This window comes from Dreissena polymorpha, chromosome 11 (genome assembly GCF_020536995.1).
Source record: "Dreissena polymorpha isolate Duluth1 chromosome 11, UMN_Dpol_1.0, whole genome shotgun sequence".
Taxonomy (NCBI): Eukaryota; Metazoa; Mollusca; class Bivalvia; order Myida; family Dreissenidae; genus Dreissena; species Dreissena polymorpha.
This window is the reverse complement of record NC_068365.1, coordinates 62,153,903-62,179,053: the sequence shown is the minus strand read 5'-3', so window position 1 is coordinate 62,179,053 and position 25,151 is coordinate 62,153,903. Positions and strand designations below refer to the sequence as shown.

Here is a 25,151-nt window from a genome sequence, read left to right as displayed (position 1 = left end):
ATCGTTGGTACTTGAATTCGTGGTTCAGCGGAACAACGAAATCCACGAAAATTCGTACCACACGAAATTTAATGGTTTTACAGTGCCATGATATCTTATATCAGTCTTAATTAATTATTATAAAATTGATATGTTTTTTTATGTTAAGAAACCAACATACATAAATACGTCGAAACAATGCCTAACGTCACTCAATAAAAAATATGTACAATTGTTTACATTTATGAAGTGCGTGGATTGTTTACATCTGTGTAAATGGGCAATAAAATAGTTCCAAAGAGTTGCATTAAAACTCACAAGTTTTTGCACGATTTATCGTACATTTAAAAGTCATATTTCTTAATTAAATGCATGCGATCTTAAATATCCACACAAATATACATTGTATGCGTTTGTTCGGTTTTAGCTATTTGGTAGACAAAATGGCGTGCTGAGCCTTATGCAGAGTTGTATGTGAGAGCAAGGAACGGCAACTCTGCGTGGAGATTGCTGTCAAATAAGACTGGTTAACGGATTAAAGACGAGTCATTTGCTATCGTCACAAGTCGATTTAATCTGTTTGGTAACTGCTCATCTACATTTCTGCATTCTTGTCAATTGATCCTGTCACATGCAGCAACTTGAAACTCTTAAACGGGGGCTCAGTTTGTTAGATAAAATAAAACAGGAAATAAACTGCATTGTCTTTCGTACTCTGATCTGTTACGGTTATGACTTGACTGTGAGTAATTTGTTTGGTTGGATTAAAGGCATGTAGATTGTTCGAATGACAGTATGTTGAATAGTTGCTATTGCTGTGTCGGCTCGTATGTTAGTTAATTGGTTGATACGTTTTTGATGATATGAGCAGTGGCATGCTAACACGGGACCATGAAACCTTGCCTGAATGCATAGCGGACAAGGTAGCTCCTGAAGACTGTGAGAAGGCGCAGGCTAGTCTGGAGCTACGCTGTTCTTATATGGCATACGACCTATCTTCGTATGACGCGACTCATTTTTGTCTTGGATGATAACAAGTAGTAATGTTCTTTGTCTTTATTTGACTGAAGATTTCACTGAAATGCAGAGATGTGTTTTATTATAATCAGTAGGCTAAGTTAATATTTAACATCTTGTGTGACGAGAATAACTCATAATGCATTATCTTGTGTTAGTTTGCATTGAAATAAATATCCGTAACTTAATTATTTAATTATCGCTTTATAGTCATTAAGCTTTAAACACCAATTTTGATACGCTTATTGATCTTCTAATTCGATCTTTATATTTGCTATTTGGTGTCAGAAAGTTTATATTTATGTTCTATTTGGTGTCAATACGTTTGTAACTTGACACTTCTTTTAAGGAATATTAACTTTACCCAACAACGGTGTCATGCCAGGTTGTATTGTAATGTGGTCGATTAGATTAATCTTGGTTAATGGCGAGAAGAGAAATGGTTCGATGAAAAGATTTGTCAGCAATTGAAACGAGATACTGCGGATTTATATTAATTTATCGTTAAAAAATGTTGATTTAAATGTTTGCTACACTGTAAAGAATTACTTTCCGTGAAGATGACATCAATGGATAAAATCAGTTTTTTGTTTTCTTTAATGAAAATATCACAGCGAGAAAATTGTGGGTTTGTATTATATGAGCAACGATATGCGAAACTATTGGGTCTTAAACCTTATCGTACCAGCATAGTCTCTGACCAGCAATTATGTTCAGGAGCTAACTGGGACCACAACAATTGGACGATTTTATAGCGGACAGCGTTGCTCCGGACCAGTCTGTGTGGATGTGCAGGCTTGTATTGGGCTACGCGGGACGCATATGGCATAACATCCATTTTCGCATGACGCGATTCATATTACATGCATAAGCGACACGGTACCAAAGTGATGTCAACAGATACTAACAAGCTACACGTAGTAAATTTAAGAGCTTACATGTATTATATGTGTCTACTTGAATTGAATAAATAAGTATAGCGTTGTGTTTTACGTTTTAATGTCGTCCTTTCTCAATCATAACTATATATTAACTGAAACAACAATAACAAGATGACGTGCATGTATATGACGTTATTCGGCGGCGTCACACAACGGCGCGCCAACGGCGGCGTCACACGACGACGCGCTAAATTCCCAACATTCTCCGGGCCGCGAAATGTTAATATACACTTACAAAATATGCTTATTTAAATAAATAATTAAATCTACTGATGTTTTTAAAACTTCAAATGTCCATAACATCAGAAAAGAGTTCAACACTTGATTGCACACAATTAAAGTCAGTTGTCGTCACATTGTACTTGTAGCGGGTATAGTTTGACGATAGGTCTCGTGGTGATTCCACCTGATGTACGGAGGCGCGCGGCCCCCGTCAACCCATCATTTCCGGTGAGAAGCTCGTCTACCACAGCCAGGGTCCACTGAAGTCGCGGTTTGAAGTCGTCCTGCACGATAACAACGTCGCCCAAACGTATCGTCTGATGATTGTTACCGCCTTTCGTTTGGAATTCCCTCAGTGACGTCAGATATTCGTGAGTCCATCGGTGACGGTACTGTTCGATAAGAAACACGCGAGCCTGTGCGCGTTGTGTGATATCACGACGTGTAACGTTGGGGAATGATCTATCACCAACGGCTTTAGCGTCACTGTTTGGAAGTCCAGTCAGTCTTCTTCCGTGGAGTAGATGCGCTGATGTTTCAAATTGCATATAAGTGTTTCCTTTTTTTACATGAAAATAATATCGTCATTTATTGAGCTTTTGCCGTTTTGGCGTCTACATGTTTTGCTCGGTGTTTGAATGACGTCCGTGCATGCACTCTTTGGAACGACGCTTGCATTGAGCGCTTCCGATGTCGTCTGATCTTCTAAATGGTTGGTTTCCGGCCATTTCCGACTGGATGGCGATTTTGAATCCGAACTCGTGGACGGAAATGGAGATTCCGGAAGATTCTTTGATGTCAAATTGCCTGTCTGCTCCGGGCAGTCGTGACTTCTGCTTCTTTTTCAACTGGTGTTGATTGCGATGATTTTCCAAGGCACTCTTTGATGTTAAAAAGTGACTTCCGGTTGCTCCGCAGTCGCGGCGAACTCTCCGCTAGTGGGCTCTGTCGGCTCCAGTAATCGGACAGTTTCTTGATCTCTCGCTGGGAGCGATCAGAGAGTATCCCAGGATTCTGGGGAGTTTTATTCGAACTCACGACGGGTCCATCGGGGTTGCGGTTTGAACTCACCGACGGTTTGGGAATGTTGTCCAAACTAACCCCGTGCTCCTGGGGAGTGCCACCCATACGTCGTATAGGAGCCATTCCTTGTGCGGCTTAAACTCAGCCCGGGATCCCTGGGATAGTCGGCCGAAAACTTACTTGTTGTCCGAGGAACACCGCTTAATCCCACAGATCTGCTCGACGCCTCAAGCATGGCGACAGGTTCGCTCTCTGCATCTCGTCGTAAAGTTTTGCATGACTCGACCGTTTCAATATTGCTTTGACTTTCTCTGGTAGACTTTTCAGGCTTGCCGGACCCGCCCATAGCCTCTGTCAAATTTTGAGGCGTCGAACGAGCGTCCTGCTCCTTATTCCTTCCCCTAAACCTGCTATGTACGGCTCCAGATCGATTTGAACTTTCACTGGGCGATGGTTTGTTATGCGTGTTTGTGTCACCGGATGTTGGCTGCTTAACGTTCTGCTGGGTTGGTTGCATCATGTTGGTGTCAGCGATGGTGGTAGCGACTTGACGGGGTTGATGAAAGGCCGGAAGCGACGACTGATTAACGTTTTCGGATGATGTCGGTAGGGTAGGTGACTGCAGAGGCGCGTGTGGTTCTTCCTCTACGCTTTGATAGCGTGTATTGGATAACTCGGGTGGCTGAATAACGGACATCGACAGACTACTATCATGGACGGCTGTACTACTTGAAGATGGGTGATCACGCAGATTTTGACGGTATCTCCGAAGCTTCGCTTCCATGTCAAAAACGTACATCCGCGAGTCCAACAGCTCGTCTGGGGTCGATTCCGCGTCTGATAGTGCGATTATTTTCCTATTTAATCCTCGTATTATCTCCAACTGGTTCTCAATTGCAACGATGGTTGGTTCAAACTGCAATTTGTCATTTTTTTCCAATTTTCGATTAATCGCTCAATAACTTTCTGATTTCCTAGTCTCTGCCCCTTTAGCTTATCTGTATTTGTTGACGGCATCCTTATTTTTTTCGTCACGGCACCAAAATGTCTACTTGAATTGAATAAATAAGTATAGCGTTGTGTTTTACGTTTTAATGTCGTCCTTTCTCAATCATAACTATATATTAACTGAAACAACCATAACAAGATGACGTGCATGTATATGACGTTATTCGGCGGCGTCACACAACGGCGCGCTAACGGCGGCGTCACACGACGACGCGCTAAATTCCCAACAATATGGGTTGTATTATTGTGTATTTGGCAACCTTTATAATACTTACCATCAATTGTTTCGGTATGGCTGACAAGAAATAGAACGCATTAAAGAGACTTGTCCGCGGATTTGGGAATTATTGACAATGAATGTATGAACCAAGATTTGCATTTGTTTTACAATCATAATAACAAAAAAATGTAAAATTAAAAATGCGCCTGCCTAGGGGATTAAACTCGGGTCCTAAAGAAGCAAAAAGCTCCGCGCTCCCACTACATAACGCGTCATTTCAACTTGCAAGGTTGCTGAAAAGCTATTTCGGTAACACATTTTTTTTCTTTAATGTAAATGAGCATCGAAATTATATATGACAGCGTGAATACGATTATTAATTTGTCAAATGACGATTTACCATAATAAATATCAAACATTAGTTGGAAACAATCTTGGCTGGCGGTGTTGTTTTGCTTCTTGAAATATACTGCATGGATTATTTTTTCATCTATGACAATTTCTGATAATTGTCATTTTACCAATATGTAAACACGTCTTTTACATCAATAATATACGTACAAATAGTATATTACATATGAGATTGTTTTAAATTAAAAATGTAATTATTTAATGGGCTTCGTACATCTAAGATAACGCACTAACGCGAATCTCTATATAAGTGACTGTTCTGTACATTTCCCTGAGTCATCGAACCGTATTAATTTTACTCATTGTTGAAGCGCTAGTAAAATATTAAATGTTTGAGTGTTAGTGTTTTTTTGTTTATAAACGGACATGTTGTTCGCCGAACGTGCAAATGTGAAAAGCTAGCGTTCCTGGGAACCGTTTCAATAAGATATCGTATCGTAAAAATTACGTTATCGTAACTCGAGTAGTTGCGATTGGATTTACGATTATCGTAAACCGTTTCAATAACCCCCTCGTAAATGTCCTCGTAAATCGCTCACGCAATCTACGATTTCTTTATTGTACATTCGGTTTTCTTTGGGGTTATATTCAAACTGTCAACATCCGGTAGGGTGTTTACACCGTGTTGTTTTCGTAATGTGTTGCGGAAATTTGAGAAAAAGCACATATAACAAACATTGAACAGAGAGCGAGATGGCTCAAACGGGATCAATAGACGATTTATTGCATAAATCAATCTTTCGTACCGTGTTACAGTGGAATAGTGTTGTTTTTCACTGTGTGCAAAGTCCATGAACTCACTGGAATTGTTACTAACGTCGTTTGTGGAAATGGAATTTAGAAATGTCTAATCATCATGCTGAATTATCAACAGCATCATTTCTGTGGAACACTGCGATATGCTTTATATAAGTGTTTCATAGTTATGGTACTTTTAAAATAGTTCACTATCTGCCAAGATTGGAATGGTACTTGTATACAGGTAAAATAAATAATTGTGCAGTGTTTATTTTACTAACATATTGTAGTGAAATAAGGTCACTTCCAACAGCCTTGCTGTTGGGCTAGCTCTTTAACGACGCTGTTAAAAAGTCTGACTACCACTCTGGAGGTCGTGGGTTCAATGCCCGGCTTGAGCTCAGTATTTTCTCAGCTTGGAATAGATGTTTTCTTTGGCCAAAAATCTTTAACTGATGTCAGTGATGAGTACCTGTAGGTGTAGTACAATATGAAAAAGTGAATAATACTTCTAATGTAATGAAAATACTATAATATGTTACTGTTGTGAATGTGTGTTCAAGAACAACAAGATATTTTGATAACTCAGTAACTGATTTGTTATTTCATGATGATCATCACTTTGGTGTTTTGTGGTTGAAGGTTTGATACAAAAAAACAGTTGCCTAACTGGGCACATTTTACAATCCAACATAATCTATCAATACATGTATCGTTCTGACAGAATATTAAATAAACATAATACAAAGAAAAAGGAATAGATTGTAACGAGTTGTATAGCGTTGATAACAAACATTAACCAATAAAAAACAAGGCTCCATTGAGTACCTATCCGAACAAAAAAACTTCCGAAATCACATGCAAATTGCAATGGAGATAAACGCTTACAGCAAAATTAATCATTGCACAATAATTCGAGCGGCGGAAAGCGCATATATTTCAACTGCTGTTGAACAATATAATTGAATCACACACATAATAAACGCATAGGGTTTTCACGTATGATAAATTGAAATTTATTTTGATTTATTTGTCCTTATCGAATATAAACAAAGGGCAGTAACTGACATATTGATTCCAACGTTAAATATTTTGCAGAAAGTAATCAAAGGATAAAAAACAACATCTTTACTTCCTCTGTATTGTCGTCGATAAAAAAAACGGAGCCAAAAGCTTCTTATTCGGCGTCTATATGCATAACATACGCGGCGTCCATTTTGGTTTCGACGTAACTACGACTGCTACTTACGTCTCGTAGACTTACGAGAGAATTCTACGATATCGTAAGTTGCGAAAGTTTATTGAAACGCAAAATGGCAAGTTGCGATAATCGCAACTGGTTTACGAGTCGTAACATACTTACGAGAGCTTATTGAAACGGCCCCCTGTTATGTAGTCGCTTTAATTTCATGTCTCGCTGTGATGAGTCAACACGTTCTCTGGTTCCTCGCTACCAATTAGAACTCTCCTTACCTTAGCGGCCGAAAGAAATTATCCCGTCTCTAATATAATAGGTTCCTTTAAACGCTCAGCCCTAATATGTTTTGCCACTTTATGACAAAAAAAAGGAATGCAACCAGAACAGTAAGGACAAGTTTGTGCATATCTACACAAATAACAATATAAAATAGTTCAGCAACACTAGCAATTTAAAAAATCGATAGAGACATTTGTATTGACCTCCAGACTGATTCAAATACATTTTTTCTTGAAAACAAATCATCGAAGGCATTCATATTGAGCAAATTAAATACATTTTATCATATAATCACCATAAAAGAAGTGAAAAACATACAACTGATTAAAATACACACTTTAATGCATCGTGAAATGTAATAAAAAACTTTTGATGTAGTAGCCTTTTCACTTAGGACAAGAATATTTAAAGTGAATATATGATTGCATGTCAAATAATCTGAACGAAAGTCCGTGCTCGATTTTCATTAAGAAATTTATTATTATCTCCTAGATATAAAGTGTGTTAATTACAGCGGTATAAAGCGTGCTGAATCAACTTAAAAGTGCATTTTGCTCCAGAGTAGGAACTCTATTTTTCTGAATGATCCGTGCTCTGTTGAAAAGGGGTTTAATGTATGCCCGTAAAGTGTCGTCCCAGATTAGCCTGTGCAGTCCGCTTTTAGATATTGTTCGTTTAAAAGAATTTTCTTGCCCTGATTAGCCTGTGCGGACTGCACAGGTTAATCTGGGGCGAAACTTTACGCACATGCATTACACCCCTTTTTCACATAGCACGGCCGAAATGAATTGTTATCACACCCGTCAGCAAATCTACGTGTAGTACTTCGGTGCTACTATATATAAGGGACATGTTACCTAACTATGATCATTTCGTTTTTGTTTTTAGTTAACAATACCAACTTGTCTCAAATGTATTTTTGAACGTGCATTTCAAACTAACTAAATAATCTTAATAATGTAAAAGAACTGTTCACATTTAAATATAAACAGTTATCTTATTATATTTTGCTGATTAAACATGGACACACTGCCAAATGCCTGACAGTAAATTAACAAAATATCGCTTGTTGTGGGTCATCATTAAAGACAATTAATGTAGTAAACTTATGTTTATTGAAAGAAATATATGTAATTCTGCAAAATTACTTAAACAGTAGATAACAATTCAAAAATAGATAAGATCTTATATGTTTATAATACATTGTTTTCTGCATCTTTTGTTATCTGCAGTTGAAATTAATTGACTGCAATTACATATGTCAGCTAAGGCGGGCCGATTTGCTATCTTCCAAAGATAAAATTATTCTGGTTAAACCTGAAATATGTTTTTGTTAACAATCAGCTATCCTAAAACCAGTTTGTTTGTTCGGTTATCATTTGTATTACGTATTTAATAGTGTTTATTTATATACTTAAACGTTGGTTGGCCTAACGGAACTTACAAATTTGAGCAACCTAACAACCACAGCCTTTCTTGGTAGACACATTCAATATAACTGACTCTGCTTATTCAAGAGACACTCTTTAACGAATATGTTATGGTATTTGCTTAAAGAATCTTTACTTTGTCGAACTATCCACAGTATAAACAAAATTTGATTTGCTAAATGCTACTTAGTAGTTATTTGTCATTACTCGACAAATAGTTGAATTCCTGTCAATCAATTACCTCGATTAAAGTAATATACATGAAATTAAATTGGTTTGAAATAATCTTTTAGCTGACAGAATCATAGTTTGTATACGATAAACACTAAAAATAGCTTAAAATATGGGATGAATTCACTGATATTGTCAAACCAAACATATAAGCTACACACCCAAATCATATTAATAAACATAGATTGTAGATAAATGGATGATCATATACTTACTTGCAAAGCAAGTCAGCTATTTAATTTTCATTATGTTGCTATATGGTACTTAGTTTTCTATGCAGAACTATCCCTGCTCAGTTTTGTTTCCCGTATCTTTGCCAATATTTCTTTGGCCTTCGTCTGATTTCGATCGCCGCGATAAACATCGTACAACCGCGAAAGTTCAAGTAACTTATTTTCAAATGCTTGGTTAACTCCATCACTTTCATCCAAATATTCGTATGCCCTTTTAAGATACCCATAACATTCCTGAAGCTGTGGAAGCCTTGGGCGTTTTTTGATCATGTCATTTCGAAAGGTTTCAACAGAATTCCCGAGTTCAATGCACTTTTTATACTGGCCTTTCTCTAAGGCTACTTCCATCAAATGAACAAGACTTTGAACGTGAGTATATTGACCAGTGGCTGCTTCAGCACGAACTTCCAACGCTTTTGTAAACATCTCTTCCGCTTTGTCTAAAATGCTAACTTTCATATACATTCTCCCAAGTGTATTATTGACATACGAGATTGTGCCAGAGTCTCTTACATTCTCGTTGTAGATTATAGTATGTGCTTCTTTCAGCAATTGCTCTGCTTCGATTCGGTTTATTCAAATTTGGGTATTGTATAGCCACATTAGTAAGAGATGCAATTAAAGACTGATGTTTTGTTTTTGTTTGCTTTTTAATACGTAGACCTTCTTGAAAATATTTTATAGCCATTTCAGCATCTCCTTTTTGGTGATACATTAAACCTAGGTTATTAAGGACTACACCAACGCCAGGATGAAATGGTCCGTGTGCTTTTTTAGTCGTTTCCAGAGATTTAAGAAGAATCTTTTCAGATTGCTCAAATCGGCCTGAAATAAACAAACTCTTAGAGAACCACACATGTGTTTGTTAGTTTAGAGAATATATTCAGATATACATAATATTATGTCGTAATACATGCTGCTAAACTCTTTATTGTATTGACAAAATACTCGTAAATAGACGATATTGTGGAAACAAGTACTGTGAAGGCAACAATTTACATCTAATGTTAATATGTATTTGCAAAAATAAAAGTTTGCCAAAAGGATAATGTATATACAGTCAACATGACTAACCCCGTCACACATATTCAAAATGACTAACAACGCATCACACATTCAACAAGACCGAACAAGCCATACTTGATAATCGCGAATTATCAATTCGTACATGCAATGTACTAAACACGACTTGTCAAGACATACACAGGTAATGTGCATTTCGTAGTCACACAAAAACGACTTACCAAGCAACAGAGTGCCAGCACGGTTTATCGAGCCATGAGCACATAATATGACTGACCAAGTCATCCACACTCCTGCAATAGTTACGTTACATGACTTGCTAAGCCATGAATGGTCGATACGATTTAGAATACAATAAACTCTCAACAACACTTATCAACTGATACACACTCAATTCGACTTACAGAGTCATACACACTCAAAATGCCTTACCATGCTATGAACTCTTGATATTACTTACAAAGCCATAAGCACTCAACACGACTTTCCCAGCCATACACACTCAACATGACAAACCAAGTCATACACTTTCAACACGACCACGCTATTCAGTTACAACACATCTTACCAAGTAATACACATCAATCACGACTTACCAAACCGTGCACATCCAACACGACTAGCAAAACCATACAATAACAACAAGACTTACCAAGCCATACACTCTTAAAAAGACTGTGACAGTCACTTAACATGACTTTAAAAGCCTTACACACTCACAACGATTTACCAAGCCCTACATGTGCAACACAGTTATAAACACGAAACATACATTACCCAGTAATACACCCGCAGCACGACGTAAAAAGCCTTACACATGCAACACGATTTACCAAACCCTACATTGCCAACACGGTCATAAACACGAAACGCGAATTACACAGTCATTAACTCACAACACGACTCATCAAGCCATAGATAGGTAATATGACTTGCTTAACCATAAACACTCAATACGACTTATCAAGTCATACAAATTTAACATGGCAAACCAAGTCATAACTTTCAAAACAACTTACCAATTCCTACACTTCCAAGACAATTTACCAAGCTATACGCACTCAATAAGACTTACAAAACAATACACACTCAATACGACTTACTAAGCCATACTAACGTAATGCCCATGCTGTTTAAAGACTGCAAAACAAGAGCTTGGAAGTCCTTTCCAGAAGAACTTGATATACAGTATGACTTTTTCAAGTAACTGAAAAAAATACAAATATTTCGTTGCATTGAATTGTCAAATTAACGTTTACATGCGCATTTATGTTTTGTGAATATATATGTTGGGTTCATCTTTAAACCTCAGTGAATCGCATTTGATACCCGTATTTATTTATATTTGTGATTTTTGCATGTTATCCTATCGATTGGACGTCAGTCACTTTATCAACTTATTGTGGTGACCAAAGTGTTGTAATAATTCAAAATGCATCAAGTTATTCTTTGTGCCTGACATCCAATATACTATGTTCATTACGATTTAAACGTATTTTTAACTTACTTTGATCAATATAAACGGGTCATATATACAATAATTTTCATGTAATTCTTATATTTACATCAGTGTTTAACCTTATAAAAAAGCCTGACAATTAAAGAATCAGGATGTCTACCAATTAAAACGTACGAATGTTCGTCGGCCTGTTGTTAATTAACGACACAACGACATACATATTAATTCCAACGCCGATTGTCTTGTTTACAAACATGTTTAATTTGATATAACTATGTGTCGCTCGCCATTTTGTTTTTAGCAATTAATAACCTGACACTAGTTGTTGTTTTTAATCGTACTGTTAACCTGATTGCTTATTAGCTGATGAAACCGAAGTTTCACTTGGGTATTATTTTTTTAACAGTTTTAACAATTTAGTGAACAATCAATATGTATAATACATATACAAAAAATATCAAGTCCTCTAACGCTACATTTTATTGTTGGGAAAGTTGGAAAGTATAAATACCTTAAGGCTGTGACATAATAATCCTGCATCATCAAGTTATACCCAATACGCTGGTACACGGTGGCAAGTGCTTTTGATTTTCCAGTTCCCTCCAATACTTTTAAGGCGTCTCTATAGATCCGTAATCCCTCCCGAAGATCGCCCTGTTAAGATGTGAATGGTTAAGTGTTGTAGTACAAAATAGTTTTGAAATAATATTACAATATTGAGCCGTTTGTTCCACTTTTTAACGTAGTTTTCATCATATTTACAAGGTGTCAGTACTTTACAGCTGTTCATAGGACAAACAAACGTAACATTCTAATTTATTAATTGCATAAATGACATGTCAAATATCGTTGTTTGGAAATATCACCTTAACATTTGTGAAGATAATTCCAATCGCCACGTTCACAAGAGCAACGTCGGTTTCTTTGCAGTATCGAGAGGCAGCGCGCTTGCATTCACCGTAAAAGTCTTCACTGTTACCTTCATATGCAAATATAAGAAGATGTACGTTATAATATTATAATTAAAGTATAAAGGAAATAATTCTAAATATCGCGAACGTTTTGATAATTTTGCTGATCGTTCTCAATTTATTTGATTTTAGAATAAACTGAGAGTTATCAGACATTAATGAGAAAAACATGCATATACTAAACATTCAACAGCGATTCTGTAGAAAAAGTTCCAAAACTAGAAATAAGGACTGTTTTAAATAATAAATTAATTAATTTCCTTAAACGGTTTGAACGTAAGGCAATGACTTCTTGAAAATAAATAAAATTACCAGCCATATATTTCTCAATAAATGATGTGCACTCAGTGGCCATCTGAATGAAGAAGGCATATGTGTCCTGAGTTGTATGATGTATTTCAGCCAACAACTTCTGAAGATTAGGTTGCTCCACAGCGAACTCTGCAAGAGCGCTGGCATATTCATGGGAATGGAAACGTCGTGATATGTCCGTCAGAACTGTAGAAAACGTTTGACAGTATCTCCTTCTTATCTCTGCAATCAATACGTTTTACCTCACAAATTAAGCATCGATATTTATAAATCTACATGAATAAAATACAATAAATAAAAGATATTGTCTTTCATTCGGAAAGCAAAGCAAAGACATAACATTTGCTGATTGTACCTGGAAGATTTCGAATAACATAGAATGTATTCAAACATACTCTAAGAATCCCTTGTATGTTAAACCTTTGCTGTGCAGGGCCGTAATTCAAAAAGTGACGGTTTATCTTTGGTACAAGAACCTGGTGTTTGACAGTCGCCTGTGTCGGAGCATCTGCAATTCATAAAGTCTTTAATACGTTCATATAATAATGATTCTGAAGTGACATCATCAGCACAGAAATTACTTTTGTTAGTGTTACCCTTTGCTACAGCTACAAAAATAATTGGCCATCGGCCTCTACAAATCGGGCAGTAAATACACAAAATATTAAAACTTATTACACAACTTGTGAAATCGATTGGAAACGGAAACAGCAATATTAAGCGAAAACTACACATCATAAAATAAGAATCAAAATATAAAAAAGCCACAAATAAAATCAACATAGAACAAAGAGCCCCTAATAAGAGAAGTAAGAACCTAGGTCAACCCACACAATATGTATGGGGTGTTTTAAAAACCGCGTTTAAATAATAAGGAGGGGCAATACATATGTATATACAGATAAACATGTATTTCTCAATCAAAATTAATGAATAGTTAATAATATGTTTCATTTTATGTTAGACTATGGAATCATAACTGATGTCGGCATCTTTTCTAGCTCAAATTCAATTAAATCAATTATCTCATATGTTTACAAAATAACTTTCGAACAATACATATTATCACTTAACTAATTGAGCATGGATTAATTTCGAATTAATTAAATTAAATTAGTAAATTAAATTACTATTTACCCAGAATCGACCGCGCCTCCTCGGCATTAAATGAACCCGGGATGAAGTTCAGGATTGTGTATTTCTCTTTCAAGACGGAGGCCAGACGCTCGATAAAAGTGTGGTACACGTTACCTTTAATAATCATCGTCATTCAACTTGCAGTATTGTCAATGTTTTATATCTGATACTTATCGAAGATAAAGTGTTTGAAACGATTTAGATTATTCATCAACATATAAAATATTTTTGCAAATGTTAAGTTAACATTTAAATTAGTTTTAACTACAAAAAATTGTACCGCAATCTTATATACCATTATATAGTGTTTTATCAATTTTTAGCAACAAACTCTATGATGCAATTACGCAAATTACTTCATACCCACTCTCTCCGTTTTTGAATACGACTCTGGACTAAGAACCTTCAATCTGGCCGTTGCTAGCAACTCTACCATGTCTTTTGGTGTCAGCATACCACTGCTATCGCGCAGCTCCGATGCAATCATTAGGATTAATAAGGGCAAACCTTCACTTAACTCTACACGTGGGTCGATGTATTCTGCAAAGTCTACACCTTTCGCTTCGGACATAATCAATTCGGCAGATTCAGAACGATTCAAAGGCCGGACTTCACAAATGTGGTATATTCGCCACATACTGGCCAGTTGAAATTTAGTCGTCGATGTGAGAATGACATGAACATTGTCTAGGCTAAGAAGGTTTATAAACAAATTTTGAATGAGGTCCCGTGTTTGTGATTCAAGGTCAAGAAAATGCTCAGCATTGTCAAAAAAGAAAACGTATTTCGTTTTGTTAGTAGTTAGCTCTTCAAACATTTTATTTTCCCATAAATTTGGTTCGCCTGAATGTGCGCCAGTAGGTATACCAAGACGTGCACATATGTTGGTAAACATTGTTGTAATATCGCTCGTAGCTTCCAAATCAATATAAATGCCTTTGTCGAGACTCTCTGAAACACTAGCCAGAAACTCCTTTGCTAACCGTGATGTACCAACTGATCGCATGCCAAATATTCCGAACATTCTTTTTGTGCTCCATGACGATTGAAGATCACGTAACTCATCTTGGCGTCCAACAAAACGAGCTTCACAAGAGCAGTCTATGTCCTGAATCATTGTTCAAGATGTAGCCAGAGGTCAGCCGCGAAATAATGTTGCCGTTACGCCAACCTTGTTTCTAATCTCCATGTTCCGACGCAAGCTCTAAAGCTCTAAAACATGCACAAATATGCACATTTTTTGCAAGTTAATTTGATTGACTTACAATAGTAATTAATTGTTAATATGTGTCAGGAACAAAGAAATAAATGTTCGTTTATTTGTATGGGACTTTCTTTTGTTGTACCAAGATATGTCGAATACAGTAGAGAGCCGTATATTAATACTTATACTTTTTATTTTATTATATCGTTTAAGCTTAAATATTTCTTTGTCAGTCAGTTATATAAGTCCGGAAATATTGTCCACATTACAGGACATGGATATCAAATCACATCCCCGTTTCAATACTAGAAATCACACGCCTTAATTAAGCATTAGCCCGTAAAGAAACGCCTCCTTTTTATCATTTCCCTAAAAGAAGGCATCTCAACTTCTGTTACATGTAAGATTACTGTGTATATGTAAGTAAGATGTGTGTATTGCAAAACATACTGAATGTACCTAACGCAACAAAACACATATTAATTCAATGATGGTTGACTTGGTATTTGTTGTACTGTTCGATGTTTAAAGTGTGTGTTATCGTTCTTAAATATGTGTAAAGTGATATGGACATACACGTGCATTAATATTGTAATACACGTAATTCACTAGTTAATTGCAACTTTCAAACTTCGTTGTAGGCCTTTAACGTTTAACAAGGAAATATATTGCGACCAGAAGATAACGCGCACGTTCTTTAGAAGTAGGTTATGTTTGTCTCGTGGTTTTTGTACGAGTTCGTAAATCCGCTTGTACATGTATCACAACAAAATGAAGATTTCAAAGATGCAAAACCAGCAAAACGATTAAGTACGTGTGCATGATTGAAATATTACTGTAGTTACTTTGAAAAACAATATGTTTAGGTAATTAAAAAAAAATATAGATAACGCTCTCCAACATACATTAATTCATTTCACTACTGTACACATTACAAACACGATAATACGCACCTCAATTGTTCCCTCTTGTTATATAACGATAATATATCATTGTCCAAATGAATAATGTCAGCAGATAAAACCTATTTAAGAGCTGCAACTATACTTCATAGTGAAACAAACATACTGCGTTACTAAAATGTAACTTCCCAAGTAACAGCGGATAAGATAACTTGCACACACTAACATTCCATGCCACTTAGAAATACGTGTCACTGATAACATTAATTGAATGGGTTATGAATATCTATTTATGGTAACACTGGAAATACAATCTTAAGGTTGCATGTGTCTAATAGGGTTATATTATGCAACTTAGATAAATTTTTAATCGGGCCAGTACAAGATTTGATCTTACATTTTAAATTACCTAACTATTTCAATAAGGATGACATAAACGCGGACAGTGATGTACAAAACATACGTATAGTGCTCTGTATTTATTGGACTTTGTTATCGCCCGCTAGTATAATTGTGCATACCTTTTTCTTTTGCATCTACACCTACTTTCGAGAATAAAAATATAGACATTCCTGGTAAATTATGCGAATACAAATATCACACGATATCATGTTATGTATAATATCCGGTATTCTACCAAAATGAATGATGAAAATTCCAATACTAAACGGACAACACTCCTTTCAGAATGTAAACCGTTCCCGGTCGGTGAAGATTTATAGTTTGTAAGTATTTTATATTTTAAACAAATCCGGATGATTAACTTCATTATTGCTACATGATTTATTTATGCTCTGAACCAGCCTTATAAGGGAGCGGAAATTCTTAAAACACCAATCAAGGAAAACGTTGCAACCAAAACCGCGACTTTCCATGGGGAATGCAACACGACCATATACATATAAATATAGTGTATATGTCAAACTTTAGGAGTTCCTTCCGCGCCTGAAGCTGCATAATGTGAAGACCCGGAGGAGTTAGTTGGAGTAAAACAAGTATTAACCAGTGACTCATTAGTCGTCGGCAATAGTCGACCGGGTGTCCTTTGATTTCAGTTCTTTTTGAAATCTGGCATAACATTCCGTAAATAATCATCTAAAATGTATTTTCTTTAGTATAAGATTATTTATTCAAGTTAATCAAATTGTTTTTATAGCCATTTAGATTATTGTCAAAAAAGGTTATTGGACTGGAATTTCAACCCACAATAAGAAGGCTTCATCATTACGTTATGATATCTAGTACAGTTATAGCTTTAACAGACATTAGTAACAATGACAAAGTTACAAAAAAAAACATTTATTACCACATATCTATAAATGTATTGATTTTATACGGATAAGAATGCCAGGTTAATATTGTGTATTATACAAAAAACAAATATCTATTTATAACAATTCCACTTCGCGGGGACCTGCTTCATAGATCTAAGCACATTTTGCTGTCAAAACTTCTGTTGATTTCAACAATTCTTCTGTTAAAAGTTGTAAATAAAAATCGCGCGCTATCTTGGAAATGACTTCTTCGAGAAATTAATTATATGGTGACCTGTCGGTTGCATATTGAATACAACATTATTATTACGCTTAAATACGAAGACTCATTCGGTTCCATGGAAAAGATAAATGACCGTTTTTACGTAAAATTAAGTTGGGTGCAACCTATAGTAACACTTTTTTAAATCGTCAATAAAAGTTGGATGCGAACGCACACAGCGGAGCCCCCTGGCTTCGGGTATGTTATCGATGTTTAGACGTGGGGCGAATATTTTGGTATGTATCCTTCAATTACACAAGTGATTAGTATTGTCCTAGTTTCGCTTTGTTTTAGAGTTTATATGAAAACACAAAATAGTGTATTGGGGTAAGTGCAGTGCACATGCTATTTTATTGTTGATGAGGCATAAAACATGAGGACAAAGGGAAGGCAGATGAATGTCGTTAATCACACACGTCTTAGAAAGCGAAATGTATTCATATATTCATATTGAATGTAAATACGAATTGAAACCGACGGCAGTTTCAAGTTATGCCAATTTATAAAAGATATTTTTGGCGTAGTCTTGTGCTGTTCGGGAAACCGGAGGAAAAGCCCAACTATCCGGTAAGGTGACCAGCAACCAGACGTGGAAGAAGTCAAATTTCTTTGAGAAAGATGGATTTGTGTTTACAACTAGCAAAGTGCAAGAGTCACACCTGACCAGCCTCAGAAATTTCATTAAGACCCATACTTCAATATAAACGCAGACATTGTAAAAGAATTGCATATCAGCTGCAGGCTCCTGTTTCACATATTTTTTATAATTTTCTAATATAATTTATAGTTATAAATCGTAATAATTTATGTATCTAAGTTGAACTATAAAACACACAAAATCAATTCACAAATTTCCGAACAAAGTGTTATGGCATTACATATGGCTAATAATCATTTTAGTCATTGTGCAACAATATATCGTACGCATAAAGCGTATCCTCGTATCGATCATTTTGTTAACATAAAGAGCAAGGCTTCATTACGTCACAGCCATGAGCTCCAAGTATTTTGTTTAACTTACATTACAAAGTTTGAACATGAAAAGAAAGACAACCAAAATGGTTGAAAAACACAAGCATAATTGCATGTCAAAACTGTATTTCAACTACAATAATCCGAATATATCAATATTACATATATTATATAGGTCCTTTTCATTTAATGTCCACATAAAATGACAACCGAAGCAGACGACTGCTTAGTGGAAACACAACACTAAAGTTTGTTTGATTTATTTAAAAAAACATTACTTTCACTCCTCTGATTCTCAGAAAATGTTGCATGAATACTTCTAGCATGAGGCATGTGCGTCAGGTGATAAGCGCATGTTCAGCGGAAATACCCCGTCCCGATTGGACGTTTATTTCAGGAAATCTTTTAATAGTAACATACATGTATATGCAGAAATGTGTTTGAAAAATATCGATCGTTCGTGTTTTAGAAATTCTTGAGCACTTCTATGTGCACATGTTGCTCAAAAGAAGAAAGACCGATAGAACAGACACTTGTTATTATGTAAATAGGATTTATAAAACAGTTAAATTACTGTTTAAGTATATATAAAATATGTTCAGTTAACCAATCTTTAAAGTTTAGTTTGCCCAATTCCCATTGATATCGAGCGAGTACTCTATTTTTCGGTGTGACTTCACGATACATGGTCACCACGCGAGAAGTGAATGCTATTTCAGGTAGATATGGAACTATCGCCTTTGCGTGGTAAACAACGCTGGTCATAAACAAATTTGATATGTATTTCACTTGAACTTAATATGTTTTAAGGTAAATCGTTTGTTGTTGCATTGTTTTCATTAATTTGAAGTTCTGCTACTCGTTTTCGTAGCCGATCTATACGCGGTCATCGGAGAATACATTTGCGTTCGAATCCAAATGTTTAAGCGAGATTATACGATTTTGCATATGTGTTGAAATGTAATATATTGATAAAATATGTTACAATAACACAAAATGGTCAAACAAAAATATACATTGAAAACGAATTGCATAAAATGCAGCGAAGAAAAATCTCCCCGAGCCGATTGTGACGAAGATATTTCGTACATATTTTCCTACAATAACTGAAACATTCGTCTTTTATTAGGATCAGAGTATTAAGTGTTTGTTTGTCGTATGGATAAATATCGTTGGAGAAATTGTAAATGAACCGTTAAACTAAATTTAGATTCACAGCGTGCATGCATGATATACATGCTGGCGAATTCGACTGTACAGATATTTTAGATTTCGGAATTAAATACCTGGCTTATTTCGCATTTTTAGACACATACCAAGCACACATGCGTCGTCAATACAACGTCAGGTTATGGTCGGATTTTGGTTGGCAAGTTATCAACCAAAAGCCAACGTTGGTACAACGTTTAAATACTTACATCAATACAACGTCAGTAATCAACGTTGTACCAACGTTATATATTGGTAAGAGTTAACCTTGACGATAACCGAACGGGGGTGGTTTACACAACTGCAAATATGAAAGAAAAGGTAAATAACTTGTACAGTAATCGCTACAAATCTACATGTGCTTAATTAACTTCCCTGCAAAATATCGAAATAGGTGGAGCTGCATTTAAAAGTCACAGTTTCGTACATATTTTATTATGTGTTTTTTTTTTAAATTATTTTTTACATAAAAGTGAAATACTCAGTGTTTAAATATGTTATTGTGTCTTATTCTGTCAAAAGAAAACTAAAATCGATAGTAAACGCATGTAAAACAATGAAAATTGAAATGCGAAACTGTGGCGCCTTTGCTTAGCAAAGCGGCATTTAAAAAAAACGAGTGTGAACAATTATCCGAAGAAAAACATCCGATTCAACAAAAAAGAAATACATAAATTGACCAGGAAAGACAGGTATTTAAAGTAATATTGTTTGTACATGCATGAGTATGCCAAAATAACAGCATGCCGACCGTTATTCAAAATGAAAGTCCAATGTCTGAAAGTGGGTGGGGTATAGTACTGAACCGACGATGTTCTATGGACAATTCTCACTTGTCCCTAACTTAAATAAATAAATTGTATTGTTTTCTTTTTGTCTGTTTATTTGATAAACAATCTAGAGTGAAATTAATTCCAACAGATGTTTATGTTAATTAGCTAAATTATCGGATATAAATCATATTTTTTATTAAATCATAATTTTTATTTCCCACTGTTATGTAAACATAAACGCGCCCCCCCCCCCCGTGTTTCCGCCCGTGAAACCGGCATTTAGAGTACCATTTATGGTATGGCAAAAAGGTCAATAGCTGCAGAACTCCAGCTTGCACGTATTCTATGGTGTTTTATAATATTCGTGCTGGAGACAATTCTTATGCGAAAACATATTTTATCGAGCCAGTCTTCTGGTACGCTCGCATTTTAATTTCACATCAGTAATGCAGTGCGAAAAAAATATTAATTGATAGTTTAATCATTAAATTTTCAATTTGCCAAATATAAACATGAAGATTACGATAATTTATTAAACGATACCTTTATCAGTTTATGTTACGAAGAGGTCGTAATTGTTTTATTCATGACCGCAAATTAAATGTCGCAATGTTTTCAAATGACATGTCAAGGGCTCGTAACTCCGCCTTCAAAATTGGAAACGTTTCAACAGTTGTTTGAAAACGTAACCACATAGAATTTGAAACATGGATTTAAGTACCTCTTTACACAAGTGCCACTTTAACATTAAATTAGTTCATTGAAAAAATTAAATGATCAATTAATTCATTCACACATTTCTGACACGCATGACAACCCGCTAATTTGAATATCACGTGTGCAAATAATTTAATGTAAACGGTCACGCGCTTGGGATATTTTCTTGTTTGTGTTGTCAATTTTGACTTTGTTCTACTGCAAATAGTGTTATATGATGTTTTAACTGTTGTTCAATATATATAGGCCATTATTTCACAGAACAAGGTAATTTATTAACGTTTCATGATAGATGTTAATCAGGTACGTTTTCATACTGGCATTTATCCATAACTCTGGGTGAGCGACCATAGTAAAAAAATATAAAAAAGCCGCATTTTAGAGTTTTGGAAGCCATTCAAGCCAGATCTAACACCGCAAGAGGTCGCTAAAACGTCTATATTAATTCACCGTAGTGGTATTGGTTATTCAAATAGTTACAATTCATCAGGTCCGTAATGTTTTGTCAGTTTTAATACTGATTTAATGCAAGGCGACAGAAACGTACATGAATTCTCTTCACAAGTTTTGCAAATATGTGTTTTGGGATACGCGAATATAATCCTGTCACCGATGTACAGGTTGGTGATGGTACGGGCCGGAGAATATGCACAACCTGCTATGTAAAGCAATATTCTGTGTCGTATGCTGTTTACAACTACAGTGATTGCCATTCATGATTTTAATATATATGAAATCTCGCCCTTAATTAAGAGACACAGGAACTTTCGAAATAAGCATAGTCAATTAACCAACAGCAAATAAGGCTGTCTTTCAGATTAATTAGCATGGACATTTTTTGCAGCCCTGAGAAACAAGTGTATAATTCTTTCAGGTTAATCATCTTTCACTGATTGGTGGATCAAATACAAAGCAGACTGTGCAGAACATATTAGAAAGGTATCACACAAAACTTATTTGTTATTGTCCCCTACAGGTGAAACCGGAGGAGACTTATGGTTTGCGCTCTGTGTGTCTGTCTGTCAGTCAATCAGTCTTTCAGTCCGTCACACTTTTCTGGATCCTGCGATAACTTTAAAAGTTCTCAATATTGTTTTCATGAAACTTGAAACATTGACAGATGGCAATATGGAGATTATGCACGTAATTTAAATGTTTTCCTACGTCGAGAATTCTGGTTGCTATGGCAACAAATGGATAAGAAATATTGCTGAAAATGGTGGATCCTGCGATAACTTTAAAAGTGCTTCATTTTTTTAATGAAACTTTAAACATGGATAGATGGCAATATAGAGATTATGCACGTCATTTCATTTTGTTCCTATGCCAAGAATAGACTAGAAATATTGCTGAAAATGGTGGAGTTTCACCGGTAGGGGACTTATATTGCTTGGCAATAGTCTTGGTCAATATTGTAATTTCCATTGAGCTGTTTGAAGACCATGTTTGGTGTATTATTTGTTCACTGTCATAACCATGCTTCCATTAAGATTTTGTTCAAATTATCTACCTTCTCTAAATGAATGCTTTCAAACACCCGGAATAGTCAATCACTCTTATTGTGTTTCCTCCATCTCTATTTGCTTTCTTACTAGTGTTTATTTAGTGGAATTAATTCATATGTTAACTTGTATATTTACTTTTTCCGATTGATATATAAAAGGCTGATGTGTAAATTTAACTCAAAGGGAGTTAAAGGGAAGCTCTCATTTGATTCATCAGAACCATTTAAAGTTGTAATTGGTATGTTTATTTGCCTTTAAAGTATAAGTTCAAAACACATGCCAGACTTATGCCTCAGTCACACATTCACGGATGCCATTGCCAATTCCACTGCGGATTAAATGTCACGACTGACCCTGGTAGTGTCCAAGTCTGTGGTCCAATATACACGGATCATGAACAACGGTGTAACGATATGTTGTCACATAACTTCTAATGATATTGTTTTGAATTGTTATGGTACGACACGATTAAATTCGGAACGGACACAGATTAATTCTTACAAATGCGTACAATTTAAATTTTAAAAACAGACTTAAACGGATCAGTACTTTCTAGTACAGTTAGTTGGGATGAGCTACATCTGTTTGATCCGTAGTAAAGTTTTGAACATGTTCAAAATGTGTCATGGACAGACATGTACATGTGCTGCACGTATGTCTATCGATATCTACAGAGACCATACGGAAAGCTACAGACCACTAAGATATCCACGAATGACGCCGGCTCGTATCCGCGGCATAGTATAATCCCATGTCATATCTGTGTGTGTGACTGGGGCATATATAAAAAATATAGAAGCATAAAGAAATGCATAGAATATGCCGTTTTGTATAAGCCCAAACTGTAAGTAAACTAAAATTAAAAGTAATGTCAAATAGTGATTACATTTGTGTATTTTCAAACATATTCAACGGCGTAATACATTCCCGGGACAACATTTATGATATAAGTAAATTATAGATTATAATAAATTTAGGCGGCTTTAACAATGTACAAATGAAAATAAATGTAAACAAAATCTTATTTTAGCTAGTGCCATGAAAAGGAACACAGAGAATGTGACAGAACACAAAACCAAGGAGCACATCAGCTTCCATCTAAAATACGCCCCAAACCGGAAAGAAGGTGGCAAAAAAAAAACATTTACAATAATCTTTAAAATGACAAGTTTATGATGCTTTTGTGCTTATGATGATTTTTGCGGATAAATGTTTTGTGGCTTATAGGTGCAATCAAGCCTCTAAAAATAAGTTTGCTACTATTACTGTTAGTGATTGTTTTTTTTTAAACAGCCTTATTCTACATGTATGTTTTAAAGTTTAATTACAACTTGTAGAAGGCCAAGATTTTGTATTTTATTGATACATAACTTGTTAATAACTAGGTGTTCTTACTATATTTATAGCAAACATGTGCTAGATACTTTTTAAAACATAAATGAAAATGCTACAAAGAAGACGTACACATTCAATACACGTTTGAAATCTCAAACTCCCTAATATCATCATTTACTGCTGGGTCGATTTCCATCAAACTAGGTCGATAATGTATTATCTATTTAAAAGATTTTTGTGAGCGATCCAGGCCCATTTATTCTAGCTTCTTCATTACATTGCTTTAATAGATATTCCATGTGGATGTTATTTATTAAATCATATTTAATGAATTGGCCATATCTGTAGAGATCTGTAATGAATATACTTCTTGGAAGAAGTACATAAAATGTATTGTTGGTTCGTTTTAATTTAAAGATGTACATTTTGCAACAGATAATTTTGTAAATATGTGGTCATTGGAATGTCTGTCAAAATCCTCTTTGAAAAATAACATGGGGAAAACAAGATTTTTGTTATTTCTTTATTGGTTTGGAAGTAAGATGGTGTAGGGAGGTTGTACACTATGATCAGGTTGTATTTTGTTTGGGAGCTAAGTTTTAAGGAGGTTAGGTTTTGCTTGCAGGTTGGTTGCATGATATTTATTTGGTTTTTGGAGGAGGTTGCATGCCAGTTATCTGGTTGCGGGGAGGTTTGGGAATGGTTGAATTTCGGTTGCATGATTGTTATCTGGTTGTGGGGAGGTTTGGGAATGGTTGAATTCGGTTGCATGGTAGTTATTTGGTTTTGAGAGAAGGTTGCAGAGAGGTTGCATGGTAGTAACTTGGTTGTGAAAAGGTGTATTTGGGTTTGGAGAATGTTGCAGGGAGGTTATAAGATGGCTGCATTTTTGTTGCAGGGATGTTGTGAGATAGATATTTGATTGATAGTGGTTGCAGGGGGGCAAGGAGAAGGTGGTAAGGAGGTTGAGAGAAGGTTGTGGAGAGGTTTGAAGAATGTTGTATTTTGGTTGAGATTTAGTTATAATCCGACGTTGGGTCAATGTTGAAAAGTGACGCCGCATAAGTTTGCAAAATCAACACCCCACCCTACCTTCTCCCAATGTTAGAATGACGGGTGATGCAACGTGTTACAAACGTAAATTGTTTGCTTAGATATGTCTTCTT

The 25,151-nt window shown here is 35.6% G+C and overlaps 1 protein-coding gene across 8 annotated transcripts in view; it reads right to left on the bottom strand.

The window, feature by feature from the left end:
* Positions 1 to 8,132: 8,132 nt before the first annotated feature.
* The window catches only part of LOC127850378 (uncharacterized), a 102,343-nt gene continuing 85,324 nt past the window's right edge, over positions 8,133 to 25,151 (bottom strand). The window contains exons 1-9 of one of the 8 annotated variants that reach the window (XM_052383371.1): positions 15,990 to 16,183; positions 14,196 to 15,044; positions 13,833 to 13,946; positions 13,051 to 13,203; positions 12,696 to 12,917; positions 12,279 to 12,391; positions 11,924 to 12,066; positions 11,057 to 11,160; positions 8,133 to 9,755 (exon numbers count right to left, since the gene is read on the bottom strand). In XM_052383371.1, coding sequence (XP_052239331.1) covers positions 9,409 to 9,755; positions 11,057 to 11,160; positions 11,924 to 12,066; positions 12,279 to 12,391; positions 12,696 to 12,917; positions 13,051 to 13,203; positions 13,833 to 13,946; positions 14,196 to 14,949 — 1,950 coding nt within the window. In that variant the 5' untranslated portion in view covers positions 14,950 to 15,044; positions 15,990 to 16,183 and the 3' untranslated portion in view covers positions 8,133 to 9,408. Of the gene's footprint in view, positions 9,756 to 11,056; positions 11,161 to 11,923; positions 12,067 to 12,278; positions 12,392 to 12,695; positions 12,918 to 13,050; positions 13,204 to 13,832; positions 13,947 to 14,195; positions 15,045 to 15,989; positions 16,184 to 25,151 lie in introns of those variants that run through there. The other 7 variants (XM_052383372.1, XM_052383370.1, XM_052383368.1 and 4 more) reach the window with 7 other exon arrangements.